This window comes from Pleuronectes platessa, chromosome 10 (assembly GCF_947347685.1).
Source record: "Pleuronectes platessa chromosome 10, fPlePla1.1, whole genome shotgun sequence".
NCBI classification, from domain to species: domain Eukaryota; kingdom Metazoa; phylum Chordata; class Actinopteri; order Pleuronectiformes; family Pleuronectidae; genus Pleuronectes; species Pleuronectes platessa.
In genome coordinates, this window is record NC_070635.1 from 12,685,796 (window position 1) to 12,702,840 (window position 17,045).

Genomic DNA, 17,045 nt, shown 5'->3' on the forward strand with positions numbered 1-17,045 from the left:
TAACTTGGCGGACAGAAAAAAGCTAAATCAGATAATAAGAATTGACATAAACACAGATGTTTGGCCAAAGCCTTTTACTCTCTTCATGTTGATACATTTGAGTTTAAATGGGTTTTCTTTTTTCATTCCACTCCTCTCCAGTTACAGCATTAAGCATGACCATCACCACCTCGCAGGAGGAGCTTCGTCGGGGGCAGACGGTCACTCTGGAGTGCCAGGCTGGGAGCAGTAATCCCAAGGCCAACATCTCCTGGATCCTGGGCGCCCAAAGGTTTGTGGAGGCGGTGCTTGAATAGGCCCATGACAGACAATGACACAATGACATTCATTGTCAGAATGAGTCTGAATTACTGATGTTTATCCGTTTAGACGCGATAATATGCAGGATTGTTTTTTGGTGAACTTTAATTCCCCGGCTGATTGGATTTGCTGGATGGGATTTGTGTGCTAGGTTCCAGGGATCGGAGCAGCCTCCCAGGGCGGCTCAGTATGGCGGCGTTTCAGTGCTCAGCTCTTTATCTCTGAATCTGAGTTCACAGCATCACAACCAGAAGGTCATCTGCCAGGCCTACAGCCCCGTGCTCGTCGAGGGGACCAACACATTCTTCAAACTCAACGTTCTTTGTAAGTAGAGGATGAATTGTTTGTTTTTTCTGCAGTTCTTTCTGTCTCGGTTTGTTTGTGTGTTTCTTTGTCTCCTCCTGGCGAGTGACCAAGAGATGTGGTTTGCATGAATCTTAAACGATGCATAATGATGATCTATAACGCTGCGGCTGTAAGCTGCTTTGCCGGGGTCCTTTTGCACTGGGTTGCGTGTGTGTGTTTTTTTTGTTTCTTGTTTGCTGGAAACCTTTGTTGTGATTTGTTGGTCTGTTGAGCTCTGCAGCAGTGTGTCCTAATTGTGCATTTGCTTTGCTGCATGGCCATGTTTTTCTTTGATGCCATTTCACAGGCAGCAGCCAGCCACAGTTTCAAAGCTCGGTGCTTTGTATGAGCATGAAGGAATGTCACTGTGTGTTTGTGCAGAGCTGCAGTTGGACAACAGCACTGTCACTCGTCATTTGAATGCCCGTCCCTCCCCCCTCCCGCGTCCCCTCCCTCCCCCCTGTCTCGCTGTGCGAAGTTGGTTAGATCTGGGATTTTTGGTGGGATGTCGACTTTCTACTGGTTTGACTCTCATTAGTGTCTCGTACTTCTTTCATGCTCAAAATTGTTTTGTGTGTCTCCGCATTCGCGCTGGCTGTTTCTTGTCATCCTGTCGGCCTGAGTTTCTGCTCATGAATTTTTTTGCTGTAATTCCAACTTAGTGTCGCCGTGTTTGTGTGCTGTTTCTGTCCCAGACCCACCAGAGTTCAGCCCTCACCAGCCGACACAGGTCCAGGTGGTGGAGGACGAAACGGCCGCCATTCCTCTGCTGGTCTCCGCGAACCCAGAGGAGGTCTCCTGCTTTTGGCTGTATCGCAAGGAGGTGCTGGTCAAAGGTGATCCAGGGCCGTGTGATGGCTCTATAAACCAGGTCCTAGTTGCGCTGAGCCAGCAAGTAAGCACTCAGCTCTGCCATTCAGGGTCTGAATAAAACATGGCAGGTTAGCCAGCATGGGACCCTGCCAAATGTGATTCTCATTATGGCTCTAATGTATGCAGTCTAAATGAGGATTGCTGTCTGCCTGAATACAACACAACGGATCTAAACCTGGCTTCGCTTCCAGGCCGGTGTCATCAAGGGCCCCACAGCACCCACTCTCTCTCTCTGTTAACTCTGTTAGCTCCATCAAACGCCCCACACGCCCCCGCCATAAGATGACTGTATCCTGAATGTAGAAACCCACCTATTACATTCTGAGTGCTGCGGTACAGAAGGTGTCTCTAATGCAGCCTATTGTTGGCTTGATGTGGGAATCCCGCCAAGCCAATCAATAATGCAGGATTAGATGTCACTTAGAGACCAGTGGCCAGAGGACATGCCGTTGATGAGCATGTAATGAATACTTAATTTACCATCGGTTTGCATGTGTGTCTGTGTGTGTGTCTGTCCGTGTGTGTGTGTTTCTGAAAACGGTGGAATCTGCGCTACCGCTGGTCAGACGAGTATTCACTGGAGATCAAGAATGTGACGAGGAAAGATGCAGGAGTTTACACCGCCGTGTGTGAAAATGAAGAGGGCGTCAACCAAACCTCCATCATGCTCGATGTTCAGTGTAAGATTCTCCACACAGAGAAAGAAGTGGCAGACACACACACATCTTTGTGCCCACACACATCCCGATTTTGTCGGGTACTATTCCATGTGAACAAAATAGATTTTATGATGATACTCAATTTGATACGACAAAACAGTGAATACGAATACCTTGAGATTAGCTTGAACGTGTGAAAGATATCATATGTCACACCATGATACGAGTATTTCGGTATTTACATGTGAAAGCTAGATTGATAGTGTGCAGCAGTTTCTAGGGAGTGAAGAAACTTTTCCAGATCACTGAAAATGAGAGAAATGGATGGGAGAGAAAATATAGAAATGGTACTTTTTCATAATCATTACTTTTACTTGGCTGCAGTCCATTTATAATTCATGTTGTTCAGGTTTCGAATATGCCAGGTATACATCCAGGCCCTGTGGGTCACCATTCAAATACATCATTTATCTCTGTTAAAGAGTCGTCTTCTTGTAAATGTGGAGAACAAACAGAGTTCTTCTTGCTAATGATTGGCTGATTTGTGCGTTGGTTTTGATTCTGTAGCCTGCAAACAGACTGTTTTGGGAACATGTCTAAAGCTGTGAAGTAACACAACCGTCAGAGCATCCGAACACGTTGACACACCCAGACAACAACATTGACTTTCAGCTCCTACCCAGTAAACATGCCTCATTCATTAGGCCTCCATGCAAGGCCGTGCGCCTCCACTGCTGCCCGAGGCCCTGCCTGGAGCAGAAGGCCCACTGCCCCGATTCTGATGATTTAATAATGGAAGTGTTGAAAATGTAGGTCTGCCTGCTTCACCAAAGCCCATGGTACACGCCTAATGGATTTTGCTGCTCTGATATGACTGGTCTTGACAGTTGTAGGTATTCATTATGCATAGAGAATTGTCGTAGCTTTTAAGGGTGACGGTGTAGCCCACTTAACATTGTCGCTGTTGGTTAGCGGGCCAACACGGCCGGATCCCACCCACCCAGAGGTCAGTGTCTCTCTTCTGTTCCCCACCAATGTTCTCCAAGTGTGAACACAGGCTTAGACAAGCAGGCACTAATGGCCTTATTGCTCTAAGTACATGGCACCCATGAGAAGTATTAAAAGCCTGTGAGGTAGAGGCGAACAAAGACAAGTGCAGGAGCCGTGCAGTCGGGGAGGAGAGATGATGATGGATAGATAGAGGGAGAGTGGAATCATGGGAGGGGGAATTGCTTAGTGTGTGTTAGCCTAGGGCCTGGTGCGGGTCACATGGCCGATTGCAAAAGTATCTGCAATGCCTCAACATATAGAGAGGTTAATGGCCTTGTATCTGAAAGAGAGAGGCCAATTAAGACGGGGTTATGGAAACGTTCAAAGGGAAATGAGTGTAAGAATAATTATAGCAACGCTGCATGCCGGTTTAATGGTTCAGAGAATGATTTGCCCCAGGTTGGCATATTAACCTTTGGTCCTGCTTCAGCTCCATCCCCCTTTTCTTACTCTCAGATGCTCCCGGTGTCAAGGCAGAGAAAGACCCAGTGTTTGTGAACATGGGGGAAACAGCAGACCTGATATGTGTGGCAGATGCCAACCCCATTATACCTGACATGTTCTCTTGGAAATGGCTGGTGAGTAACAGACACTCCGAATGCAATCACCCCCCTAAATTGTATTTCCTTTATCTGGTTTCCTTTCTATTGTTTTATCTCTTCTTGCCATTTATCCACAGCCTTTTAAATGCAGAGATGCACCATATTTCAGTAACTCGAACTACCCCTCCTCTCCACCTCTTCCCCGCTCTGCACTCAGCCCAAATCCAGAAAAATAGCTTTGATTACTGCCGTGCGACGAAAGGGCACATTTGTCAATGCGACGTGGTCCCTGCATCTACTGATGCCTCTCTGGTCTCACCCACCCTCCGGCGGTGCTGTGTCTCCCGCTCTCAACCTGTGCAGCCCCTCCTTTCCTCCCTCCCTGTGGCTCTTCAACCCGTGGCATGATCCTTCTCTGTCGTCCGAGCTCGTTCCCCCGCTGCCCTTCCCATCCCCAATCTCGAGCCCTGATGGTTTCCGGCTCGGCTCTCCCTCACTGTCTACCTGTCTCGCTCTCGAAACAGCCGCCCAAAACTCCAGCCCTCACCCGGGAGGATGGGAGTGTGGTATTGAGGGATTGCTGCTGTCGTCCGCTTATTGCCGCTCACTCTGTCTTCCGCAGGGAGAGGGGGAGGCGGAGATGGGAGAGGAGACCCAGGAAGACGAATCAGGCCTTCTGACCATCCATGATGTGACTCGGGCTCATGCTGGTATTTACCAGTGCACAGCCAATAATGGCATAGCACCCCCTGCCAATGTAGATGTGCAGCTGGTTGTGCAATGTGAGTGTATTTGTTCTCTGTGTCGGGGAGGGACATACACATGTTTTTGGGATCAATTATTTCCCGTGCAAATGTTTTCTCAATGAATAACCTCCAATGTCTACTTTGCCTTGTGCAGTCAAACCGGAGCTTCAGAAAGGAGCCCAGTGGAGGAAGGTGGCCAGCAGAGGGGATGGAACCACGACAGCTGAGGTTGTGTGTCAGGCAGATGGTATTCCTCGGGTCGACTTCTCCTGGGAAAAAAATGGCTTACGCATGGACTTTACAAACCCAAGGTCTGACAGCAGACATTATTCCAATCTTCTCCTGCATTAACTCCCCTGCTACTGTCAGCATTTGGTTGTATATTGAGGAATCCTCACAATTACATTAGATTCTACCCTAATGTAATATATTCTTTTGCCATTTCGTGCTATTTCACCATTAAATCCGGATTAAGTGCATTTTATACTTTGCTTTTCACTATGCAAATACCTGTTTAATGCTTCTTTGATGTGTGAAATTGGGTGAACTAGTGCAATCTGCAGGACATCACAATCCCTGCTGTCGCCTGCTAAGGATTTATCTCTTTCTCTGCTTCTCTGTTTGTGTGTGTGTGTGTGTGTGTGTGTGTGTGTGTTTGTGTGTGTGTGTGTGTGTGTGTGTGTTTGTGTTTGTGCGTGCGTGCGTGCATTGCAGGTATGAGGAGCAGACCGTGAGGGGGGGCTCCTACCACACCAGCACGGTTCGAGTAATAAATGTGACTGCAGCTCATGACTATGCCGTCTTCAGCTGCACTGCTCTCAACGCACTTGGAGAGGACAAGCTAGACATCCAGCTCGTCAGCACAAGTATTTAAACATGTACATGTGTGTTGGTTCGTATGTGTGTGCATTTGTGTGTGTGTGGGCTTGTTTATATCCTTGTGGGGACAAAAAATGTGCTCTTCATGGGCAACGGGTTTGAATGAGCTAAAACAGCATTGTTCCCGATGGGCGTTACGAGAGGCGAAGGCACATGGGCACCATAGGTGTTAAAAAAACATTTAGTGCGTCCTTTATTCAGGGTTAAGGTTAGTGTCATAGTTCAAAGAGAGATATTTGATGTAACCGTCACTTACTGAATACTGTACTTTCAAGCGTCCTATTAGTTGGCATGGCTGTTAAGCAATATATCCACTAGAGAGCAGCGCAGAGTCAAGACAACAACAAACGAGTACCTTCTCAAAAAGTTTTGCTATTGTTTGAATTTCTTCCTTATGTCCTCGCACGAAGTACCCCCCCCCCCCCCCCCCCCCCCCCTATCCCCCCACTGTTTTTGGTGGTACTGTTTTGTTTAGTCTATTAAGTCCACATCCGTAAGACCTATACCCGAGCCCCTCGGCTGTTTTCTGAAAAAAAATTAGCCTTTGGGGGAGCAGCTCATATTTTGGGGCTTCTGTTGACAGCGGATATCAGGGCCAAGACTCCGTCTTCTGTTTGCTGCAAAAAACAAACAGCGATACTTTCTGAAGGTGTTTACGTTATGACGCCATTTTGGCTAATCCGTATCGATTGCATTTCAGTCGATGTGTTCCGCCTCTTTTGCTTTCCACATGGACTGTTTGCCTGCAGGACCCCCAAGCCCTCTTAAATGTGTGTGTGTGTGTGTGTGTGTGTGTGTGTGTGTGTGTGTGTGTGTGTGTGTGTGTGTGTGTGTGTGTGTGTGTGTGTGTGTGTGTGTGTGTGTCTGTGAGAGAGAGAGAGAGAGAGAGAGAGAGAGTGAGTGGTTGTGTCCTTGGGTTTCAGAGGCTGTCTTTACAACACCCTTTGTCAATGTCCCGCAAGAACCTTGTATATTGAAAATGCCAACATTTCATGAGCAAAGAAAAACAACTCTCTCTCTCAGCCTTGCTGCAAAGCATTTTTTTCGATAATAATCTCTTCAATAGTTTATTTAGTTTCAGATGAAAGGAAGAATGTGCCTCAATTCACAAGTGGAGACTTTTTTCAACTCTATTAAATTACTTTTATCTTTAAATGTTTCTCTAGTAATACCAGAGAAGTGAGGATGAAACTCTAACTTTGTAGCTGCACAAAGCTAAAGCAGGCTACATGCCTCAGTCTCACAGTACCCATCAACACACTTACCACAATCTAAAAACCTTGGACATCTCTGTTATTTATTTTAGAGGCCCGTTTTGGAAAAGGTTACATATTGTACATTTAAGGGGATTGTGGAGAAAGTCAAAATGATGGTAAAGACCTAGATCAATGGAGTTATTGTGCTAAACCAAATCTAAACTTCATGTGTATTTTGGTACTCACAAGCCTATGTGCCTTCTCAGTGTGTACACATCTTCTTGGTAATGAGTTTTTAAGGATTTATTGTTTGCCCCCTAGTGGTCAAAACTCACCTGCGGCGGCTTTAAATAAATGGGGAAATGATCAAAGTCAGTGGTAACGCAAGACAACACGCTGGGATTATGCATATCGCCTACTTGGCAGCGGAGAACTTTTTTTTCTTTGGTTCTAATTTTGCAGCATCTTAAAATAATTGAGTGTGTGCTGCCTTGTCTGAGACTCAACATCCTTTTCCAGCCACATTACAATAACGTGGGAGTGCTGTAAAACATGCTGAATTCTGTAAACTGGAGGGAGTTGCTGTTCCAGAGTGTCAGCCTTTTAAGGGACTTTATTCCATTTCTCTATCTCCACCTTATCACAGAGCCTATAGCACCATGTCACTTGTCCCTCAGATAAATGCTGCAGTGATACGCTCAGCTCTCCCAGCATTTTTAGACTTGCCTGGCTGCAAGCTGCCAGTGTACCCATCCACTGCCCCCATTATCAACACAGTCCGGCTCCAAGCAAAGGCCCGCAGCCATCATTGGACACGTTTAATGTTTACTATAAAAACCATAAAATACAATCCCATATTGGCCCTGTTTTTCCCAGTCAGTTTTTTTACTGCAGTGAATATTCATAATTAATCTGACGCAGTGATAATAAATTTAATATGCTTCCTTATCATTTTAGAGCCCAAGAGGAAGAGAGAGTTTTTTCTTATTTTTCCTTAGCGCGGTGCTTTTTGGATTTGAGATCCAAATAAGGCTGACCTCTTTGCCCTGGAATCTTATGAGCGGAGCAGATAGTGGGAATTATTTACTCTGCAAACTGGGCAGCAGCCTGGAGCCATGAGACGAGCGGAGCAGCCCCATCTTATGTAGCCGCTCGACTATCTCGTCTCCCTCTCTCCTTGACTATCTCTCTGCCCCCAAAGCCACCCGACTTTTTTTTTTTTTCATGCTCCAAATGCAAAATAATCCACTTTAGCTTCACTAGCCCGACTAGAGTAGTGCCTTGTGTCAGACCAAAGGCCTGGTTAGCGTCTTTTGATCTTTGCTCACAATATTGATAATAATCAAGAGACTTCATCCCTCATTGTACGATGTTGGATGGATAAATTGGACAAATCAGCCGCTTCTATTCTGAGGGGGATCAGCAATAGCTTTGCCCATGTGTCCTGATCATCCATAGAGTGCGTCTTAAAGAAAAAAGCCGATGTAGGGTAGATGAAATGCTGCTGTCAAAGGCAGCCTGTGGAATTAACTGTGATTAAAATGAGATGATTTGTTAAAAAAAAAAAAAAAAGGCTTTGGAGACTCATTGACTGATATTATGACAGTGATCATAATTTCTCCCTGACTTAATTTAATTCCTTTTTTATTTCATTCATTATTTATCATCAGTAATTAAAGTCACACAATATTTTTGTACCTAAAAATACAGTTAGTTTCATTGTTCCACCAAAACATATTTATCAAATCAACTCTGAGGCAAATGGTTATCATTTTCTTCTGACACCTTTGTCTGATAAGAACAATTGTGTTTGCAAACAAATTCATCTTTCTGTGACAATCACAGGTTATGTGTGTTTCAATTGAATAGAACAGGATTGTGATGGCACTGCTTGTGAAAAAAGTGGCCAATCAGATAAGTGGGATATTTTCTTTCAATATAATTCTTCTTCCTCTTGTCTCTCCGTCAAAAAGAACATCCGCTCCCTTTCAGGAACTCCATTTATAACATCTCCTTGGGGAGAGGGCTGCAGGGACGTCACAGGCCGGCAGGCCAGCAGAGCCCCCATGTGTTATTTCAACGACAGCGGATATAATCACTCAACTCTCTCATGGCACACACCTCAATTCCTCAGCACCTTAAACCTTTTCAAACAGCCACCCAGTGTGTGTGAAGGTGTTCCACTCTGTAACAAAATCAAGAGCACATTTTCTCATTTATTTTTTCCGCCCTCACCAAGGTCACCCAGATCCTCCCTCGTCATTCAGCCAAGTCAGTGTTACCCACAACTCTGTCACTGTGGAGTGGATCCCCGGCTTCAATGGAGGCTTGCGGCAAAGATTCCGTGTAAGGTGAGATGTCAAGGAAGGATTTGGGTGAATGAATAAAACAGCATATTTTTGGTGAGGTCTTCAAAATGTAAAATGTAATCACTTGAATTTAGGCCTAAAAAAGTCTTAGAAATGTTAAAATATTATTTTTCAGTTCTTAAATAGGTTTAGATGCATATATTTTGTTTCTTTCTTTCAGTGTTTTGGCAGCATGCATAGTTTATAGTCTGATGTTTTAATCAGTGTTGTAGTTGTTTATTAATGATACTGAAATCCGAATGCTGTGATTAAACTACAAACAAGACAAACATGGAACTGGTAACTGAGTCTACAAATACCTCAGAGCACTTGGCTCTTTGGATACCTGCTGTCTCTGCCGGTTTCCATTTTCTCTATTTCTATGTCACCTTATCTTCAATTATGGGGAAGCATATAAATCGTTGGACTCTGATCTTCCTTCATATCTCACATTCTTAGTCTTAAATTCAACTTGTCAAAACCGTTTCACAGTTTAGAAATTGTCCCTGACAGTGTCTCTTTGTGGACAGGTACCGCTGGGATCAGTCCGTCAGTTTCCTCTACGTGGACGTCTTTCCTCCCAGAGCGACGAGCTTCACTGTCACCGACCTGCAGCCGGCCACCACCTACAACTTCTCTGTCAACGCCCTCAATACAATGGGGGAGAGTGGCTATGCTGACAACAATGCAGTACTGACCATCACCACCAAGGGTCAGTTCAGACTAACCCCCAGCTCGCCACTGAGAGGACTTTACTGTCCAGCATCTAATAAATCTATCATCGGCTTGTTGTGTTGTGAAGTGGTGGCTGGTAAGTGTTATTCATCCTTGTTCTGTCGTCACAGAGACGCGAGAAGAGGAGGAAACCCCAGCAGACGATGACTCAGGGAGTAAGTCTTTTATCACCACTCTCTGAATCCAGCTGGAAATTGCTGTTTGCACAGCAGCTAGCTTCATTTGGCTGAATCATGTTAATGTATGCACCTCCAAGGCTGCTCATGTTTGCTCTACCGGAGTTACGGCTGTCATGGCTCCCACCCATACGTTCTGCCCGCTGCTTGGTTTAATCAATAAAGACAATTGAGAGAGCGGTGGGGTCGGTCTCACTTCTGTCAGGTTTTATCTCCCAGCATTACCATATAACTTTCCTTCTTATGCGATGAGCTAATGTCTGTGATGTTTTTGTGAGCTATAGGTGCAGGAGGGCTTCCAGTGTATCTGACCGTGGTGTTTACTGTGGTGTTTGGAGTCCTGCTGGTGTTGAACTCACTGGGCTGCTTCTTTGGACTCAGGTGGAAAAAGAGGCGGGGTCAGACAGGTAGCCGTAACGACCTTGTTATCTACGGATTCCATCTTTTGATCCAAGCGTTTTCCTGTCTTTATAATTTTCTGATTCTTCAACAACACTCTGGAGCGATTACTCTGAACCTCAATGCAACCGTCTCTCACTCCCTCCTCATCTCCCCGTGTCCCTCGCTCCATCCATTTATCCTGTCGCCTCTCCTTCTGCTCATCCTCCAGGCTCCCACCTCCTGCCACATTCATCCCTCAAAGCGTTCACTGCTCTATTTTGTCCCCATCTTTTATCTCATTTGCTCGTTTTATGCCCGTATTCTACCTCTCATTCTGTCGCTTTCCACTTGTTCTTTAGTCCAACTTTTAACTTCTTCCTCCCAGTCGGTTATTTTTCATTCCTCACCTTCCTCTGCCCTCTGGTTTTTACAAAGATTTTTCACGACATACTTGTCTTTCGCTCACTCTCGCTCTCCATCATTTTTATTGCTCTGATCAATTTCGGCGCTTATGAAACGAAGCTGATGATCCTCTCTTCAAGTTCTAATTTCCCAACACAGAGTCTCTTTCCTCCTGTTTCTGCTCCTCCTGCAGGGGGTGGAGGAGGGAGTGTATCGGAAGGGAAGAAGAATGAGGAGGAGGGGTGAGTTAAAGCCCTGCAGTAGAAGTAATAGACACACATCCAATCCACTCCACAGACATAAGACTGAGACCTGATCCACTGGCTGACCCAGCTACTAAAACAGCCAGGCCGGCCAAACAACAAGCTTCTGTCAATATCCATTTATAGTAGTGTCGTCAAACTTGCACCACAATCCTGCATTAAGTAGGTATAAATACCATGTAACACATTGCTATTAAGTACTTAATGTATGCATGTAATACATTTCAATGTGTGCTTCATCTCTGTTGCTTTACAATGAGGATTAATAGTTAGAATTGAATCAAATGAATTTCAATAAAATAGATGGCAAATTCTTTCCATGTAGGTCCAGTCAGTCAACTATAAGTAACTCCAACAAGTATGAGAGCAGAGAAAAGATCAACGCCGCAGCCCAGCGGACCCTCCTCATCGAGTCTGGATCAGACACCGACAGCAACGTCTACGAGAGTTACGCACCGGTAAGAACGGGACGGGACGAGGGGAAGAGAGAGAGGCAATCGGGAGAGAGAAGATTGAGTAAACAGAAAGGGGGGGGGGGGGGGGGGGGGGGGGGTGTTCGGCAGAGGGTAAGGGGATCTGGCAGAAGAGGAAGCTGAGAATTCAGCCATAACAAGGAAAATGGAAATATAAACTAATGAAACCTTTAGCTGTGCACAGAGTCGGAACGCAGATCAATACTTCACAATTAGCATTCAAAATACGCATCGATCTCTGAGAAATTATCATTTCGTACTTTAAAAAGGCCAACGAGGATTTGAACCTTGAAGAAAGCCGATCAGCGAGGTGAGAGAAAGCAGCCGGCGCTGCGCTGCTGTCGGGGGGGGGGGGTATAATGAAACCTCACATCCCTACAGAGAAAGCCTTTCTCTCATACCTAGTCTAATGATAGTGAACGGGGCATGGACCAAACCTTAAAGTCAGAGCCAAAATATTTTTTCTCAAAGATTTCTGGATAGTGGGAAGAAGTGGAGACTCTTCGTCTATCTCTATATAGAATTTATCCTCTGAATATTGTTAACTTCACTGTTTACCATTTTTATAGGGACTTTATCATCTGTCCAAGTCTATTGTCCTTGATAGACTATTTGTAAATTCTATTCACCTCTATCAAATTGGAGGATTTGGCAGAAATTCATCCCTTATACCTCAGAGATATTTATCTAAAACAAGGCAAATAAAAATCCACCCTATCTGTATGGTTGTACACGTTTAGAGGCGAGTCAGAGAATAATTAGGGTGAACAGACCCTCCAATGATTCCCTGTTAACCCCTCTGCTCTGGAGTAAAACATGTGAAATTGTTGTTTACCTTGAAGTTATGTAAGGTCAAAGCTGATCTGATGCTATCTTCTCCGTTTCAATCATTTCAGGAGAGTTCCCAGTATTATTATTACCCCAGCGTTGACTACATGCCAGCTCTCAGTCCGCACCCTGAGGAAACACACAGGCGCGGTGAGACGCAAATACACCTCAGAGTAAACAAAAGCAGTAAACACCTCATGTCAATATATGACGCAGTCTGAGCCAATTAGGAAACGCGTCTTCTATTCAAAGTGTTTCTCCGTATTGCTTTCCAAGATGTCACGCACCAGCCTGTGGACCCTCACAGCCACGTGTATGAGGATGTAAGAGACGGGGGGGGTCTGCACCACGGGATCACGGCGTCTTCTCCTCCGTCCTCGTTCAACCACCGATTGCCTCATCAGTGGAACAATTGGACATCATCTACAGCCCGTCAGGTCCGTAAACAAAACCGCAACTTATTTAATTTCTCATTTACATTTCAATCTCACATTGCAGTTGAAAGATGAGTGGAGTTTTGTTGTGCACCACACTAACTGAGATGTTTTCTGTCTCTCAGCCGGGTGCTGAGAGGGCGAGGGATTCTGCAGATGTTCGACAACTGCCGCGGGTTCCTGATCTTCCCTTTGAACAGCGAGGCGAGTTGGTCTAGAGAGAGCGGGTCGGAGCACACGAACACGCCGTGACACACTCAAGACCCCGTGATCGTCAGCGAAGCCCAGTGATGCAGAGCAGACATTCAGCAAAATGTTATTTATTTCATCCTCTTTATGTCAGTGTCTCGCGAGTGACCTTGAGGGAACCTGTGCAAAGAGCAGAATAGAAGGAGAGAGGCTTGATGTGGAAATGTCAGAAATTTCACTGTATACATTATGAACACTGAATGTTTTCCTCGGAGATTCGGGTTCAGCTTTATTAAAGCACGGCAAACTGAGCAGACTGAAAGGAAGCAAAGGAGAAGGGCAGCGGGATTAAAAAAAGAAAAATGAAAAAAACAGATTCGAAAGCCTCGAATACGTCATGCGACTCAGCTCATTTCCTCCTCCATCCTCCGTCTTCCTGCTCCCTGGACCTTGATCTGTTGTTTCACCTTTACCCTCGATTTGGAGCCAAGTGCTCGTCATTATCCCCCCCCCCCCCCCCCCCCCTCCTTTCCCTGTTTGGCCTGCAGTTAGACATGAATCAGTTAGTTTGAGTCAGAAGAACATCAGTGAGGCAGAAGCAGGCGCATCGTGCAGCTCACAGAGCAACTCAAGCAAATATCATCGTTTTCAAGCCATCCCCACTTTTTCCGACGTGCACCCAGACCCCCCCCCCCCCCCCCCCTCGTGTGATGCAAAGTTTTCGGACCTCACGCTTAGTCCCTGGGAATCCCGACAACAGGATTGTACTGAGTGGTGTTTAGCATGGTAATGTCTTCAGAAGGTAAAGCCATATCTCGGGCCAGACTCTAATCCTGTTTCCTCTCAAATTGAAGTTCAGCTCGCAACATCAGCGAGAGAGAGGAAAAACCGACAGAGAGAATTTGTCTCAGTGGCTGTGGGAAGTCAGAGAGAGATAGAGACAGGGTGAGAGGGTTCGGCTAAGCTGCAGCTATGGTTACTTACTGCTACTAAAACAAATCCTCCTCTTCTTTGGTTTCAAATTGAGGTTCAAAGACGAAGTGAAATCTATGGAATAATATTATCTCTATTTGTTAAGTTGATTTAGACAAGACTGTATATTCAAAACAATAAATTAAACAAGCAAACATAAAATCTAAGATTGGCGTCAGGGTCCTGCAGAATCTTAGCTGCTCCTCATCAGAGATCTCAGATGTTGTTCCTGGAATCTGCTGGAGTCCCTCTCCCAGTTTGGAGCTGACACTCCCATCTTCTCTAGCTCTTCTTTCAGCCTGTGGTCTTTGTTGAGCTCCTCGTGTTCCTCCCTCTTGATGTTGCTGCCACTTGGGATCACTACATCTATCGCAATTGCCTTTTTTCGACTTCCTGTTTGTCGACCACCACGATGTCCTGCTGGTTAGCCTTCCCCATTTTATCGGTCTAGATCTGCACGTCCTACAGGATTTGAGCTCATTCTGAACCGCCTTCTTTCCTTCTTGGAATTCTGACCTGGGAACTTCCAGCCCACAGATGTTCCTGTTCACTGTCATTCCATGTGCAGCCTGCGCCTGGGGTCCTGCCTGGTGTGGTAGACCCCGAGCCTCTATTGATCTTGTGCTGCCATGATTAGTGCCTCTGTGCTGTCATTCAGACCAGTCTCTTCCAGATGGTGGTATGAACCACTATGTCAGTGATACAGGCCTTTGCAGGGGCTCCTCCTCCTCATCAGGTTGCTGCTGTTTGAGGTATTCACTTAGCAGATCATCACTTGGGGCCATCTTCCTGATGTACTACTGGATCTTTGTCTCTAACTGGATCGTGGCTCTGACTCTCAGTAGTTCTCAGCCTCCCTTCTTCTGTTTATTGTACAGTCTCAGGGTGCTGGACCTGGGATGAAGCCCTACCCAGTATATACAGTATATATGACCAATATATCTATTGATTACATGTGTGTTAAGCTGTCGACTGCTGCTGCCATTGATACCAGCTCTGAACACTCAGAGTACTGTCTTTCTACCTGTGTTATAATGATAGGGTTTGTGTTCCCTGTGTATTTGTGTAAATGTGTGTATCAGAAACTTCCTCAATGCTTCCTCTGTCCTTCTAGCCTCCTGCTACATTATAGCACGGTGTGTATGTGTGTCACTGGGTTGTTCCCAGCTGTGACACACACACTGTGCGTCTGCTTTCAGCTTCTGCTTTATCCTCAAGCACGTATTTTGTCTCACGAGGACTCACTCTTTACATGTAGCACACACAACGCCCAATGAGAACCCGCTTCTTTAGCTTCTTTTCTTATTGGATTATTACTGCTATATGGAAATATTTAATCACTGTGTGTGAGAGATGGCATTAAATCCTCACGAAGTTGTTATGGCCCACACATTTGTCTAACCTACAAAATTCTGTTTCCTCAATGGGGCCTGACTGCCTTGAGATAAATCTCAATGTTTCACTAGGCTGCGTTCTCTCAATTACACTCACTATTCTCCATCATGGGCTGTCAAGGTGTGTTTGTCTCATTACTGAGCAATTGTTTAAGTTCCTGTCAAGCCGACTGCCGCGTTCATACCAAAGACTGCTCATGATGCATCGTCTCAGCTCAGGCGGGAGAGGTAATCTGCTAAACTGAAGGCTTGACAGCTCAATGCCGTGTGACAACTTCTATTTCTCCTCGTCGCCATCATGCACATTTTGATATTGTGTTCATAACAACCTGAAGGAAGCTCAAACACAGCAGCTGCATGAGGGTGCAATAACGTCAAAGAGAAACAAATGAGACTTTAATAACCTCGACTCCGTTTCACTCCTCTCCTGAAGGTTTAAAAATACAAAACTCATATGAGTTGACTAATATCCCTCCATCGCTGTAACAGGTTGTGCCACCATGTGGGAAACTAACTCAAACTGAACTCCAGACGCTCAAACCTGTCCTCGCTCTCGTTATTCAGCTTTCTGCAATTTGAAGTTTGGAAATCAAATCAAAAGCAACCACATCTTTTACTAAGTATAACAGGAATTTTCTGTCAGTTATTATGACTCATATCCTGTTGTTCACACTGAGGATGTCTTCAATGTGGAGGAAAGAATGTTCCTGAATTCTTTTGATGAGGGCAAATATGAAAATACACACACACACACTTATATGTATAATGTGTGTGTGTGTGTGTGTGTGTGTGTGTGTGTGTGTGTGTGTGTGTGTGTGTGTGTGTGTGTGTGTGTGTGTGTGTGTGTGTGTGTGTGTGTGTGTGTGTGTGTGTGTGTGTGTAAAATGGAGAAGTTGACACAGTAATAGAGAGATTTCAAAAGACTTATATCTGTTAGTTGATGGAAACTTTGAAATAAATATCCAGACAGACATTAGTCTCCTGGTTTAAAGCTAAATACCTTTTCAATTTTATTTTTTTTCAAGCCCCACTTAAACCTGGATGTATCTTTTATATTTTCTATCATTACTATTGAAAAACTCCACTGTGTTCACCTATGTCTGAAATATATTTTCAAATGTTTATCTACCTATATATATATACATGTAAATGTAAACCTGTATTCATGCACAAAAAAGTTATGTGATATAAAGTACATTGCCAAAATAAATGTTGTTTTCATGTAGGTGGCTCAGCCGGGATGTTGCACATTCTCATTGTTTCTGTGTGGGTTGTGGGTTTTCTTCAAGTTTTATCCGTTCTCCTCCCACAGTCCAAGGACATAAAGATTCAGAGACTGTAAATTGACTGTCGGTGCAGTATGGATGGATGGATGGAAATAATCATGTTGCAGAGCGTGATCAAAGGGGAAAACAGATGAAATGATTAAGTACAGTTGTATGAAATCACATTTCTAACTAGATTGTTGTGCCTCTAATCATTTCAGTGTCTAAACAGATTGTGATCAGTAACTAATTACTTCTGTCTGGGTACATCTCCTAGTATAATTAGCTGGAAGCATAAGACAAGGAAAGAGTGTTGTGTTGCAGGAATGTGATTTAAATGAGTCAACTCATATTCTGTGTCGGAGACAATCTGTTTCCAGTAAAGAGGGTCAGGATGGAAGCCAACTGTATTTAAGATGTTTATTATAAAGTGTTGGATATTTGCGTAGAGAATGTGACTCCAGGACAAGCTGACTCAAAAGTGTCCTCGGCACTCTGGACAAAGACTGTCCTCTGAGAGGGTGGATGAATTGAAGGCTTTGTGTGCTGTAACAGTCCTGGTTTGTGTTTCTCGGTGTGGTCACGCTGTTGTTTC

The 17,045-nt window shown here is 44.9% G+C and overlaps 1 protein-coding gene across 1 annotated transcript in view; it reads left to right on the forward strand.

The window, feature by feature from the left end:
- nphs1 (NPHS1 adhesion molecule, nephrin) overlaps positions 1–12,848 on the forward strand; it is a 33,792-nt gene extending 20,944 nt beyond the window's left edge. Inside the window, exons 13-29 of the mRNA XM_053432336.1 lie at positions 142–271; positions 452–624; positions 1,341–1,481; positions 2,085–2,198; positions 3,684–3,805; positions 4,392–4,551; positions 4,670–4,826; positions 5,230–5,381; positions 8,830–8,941; positions 9,469–9,650; positions 9,784–9,828; positions 10,128–10,256; positions 10,826–10,874; positions 11,221–11,353; positions 12,268–12,346; positions 12,473–12,633; positions 12,756–12,848. Coding sequence (XP_053288311.1) covers positions 142–271; positions 452–624; positions 1,341–1,481; positions 2,085–2,198; positions 3,684–3,805; positions 4,392–4,551; positions 4,670–4,826; positions 5,230–5,381; positions 8,830–8,941; positions 9,469–9,650; positions 9,784–9,828; positions 10,128–10,256; positions 10,826–10,874; positions 11,221–11,353; positions 12,268–12,346; positions 12,473–12,633; positions 12,756–12,848 — 2,132 coding nt within the window. The remainder of the gene's footprint in view (positions 1–141; positions 272–451; positions 625–1,340; positions 1,482–2,084; positions 2,199–3,683; positions 3,806–4,391; positions 4,552–4,669; positions 4,827–5,229; positions 5,382–8,829; positions 8,942–9,468; positions 9,651–9,783; positions 9,829–10,127; positions 10,257–10,825; positions 10,875–11,220; positions 11,354–12,267; positions 12,347–12,472; positions 12,634–12,755) is intronic.
- Positions 12,849–17,045: the final 4,197 nt, after the last annotated feature.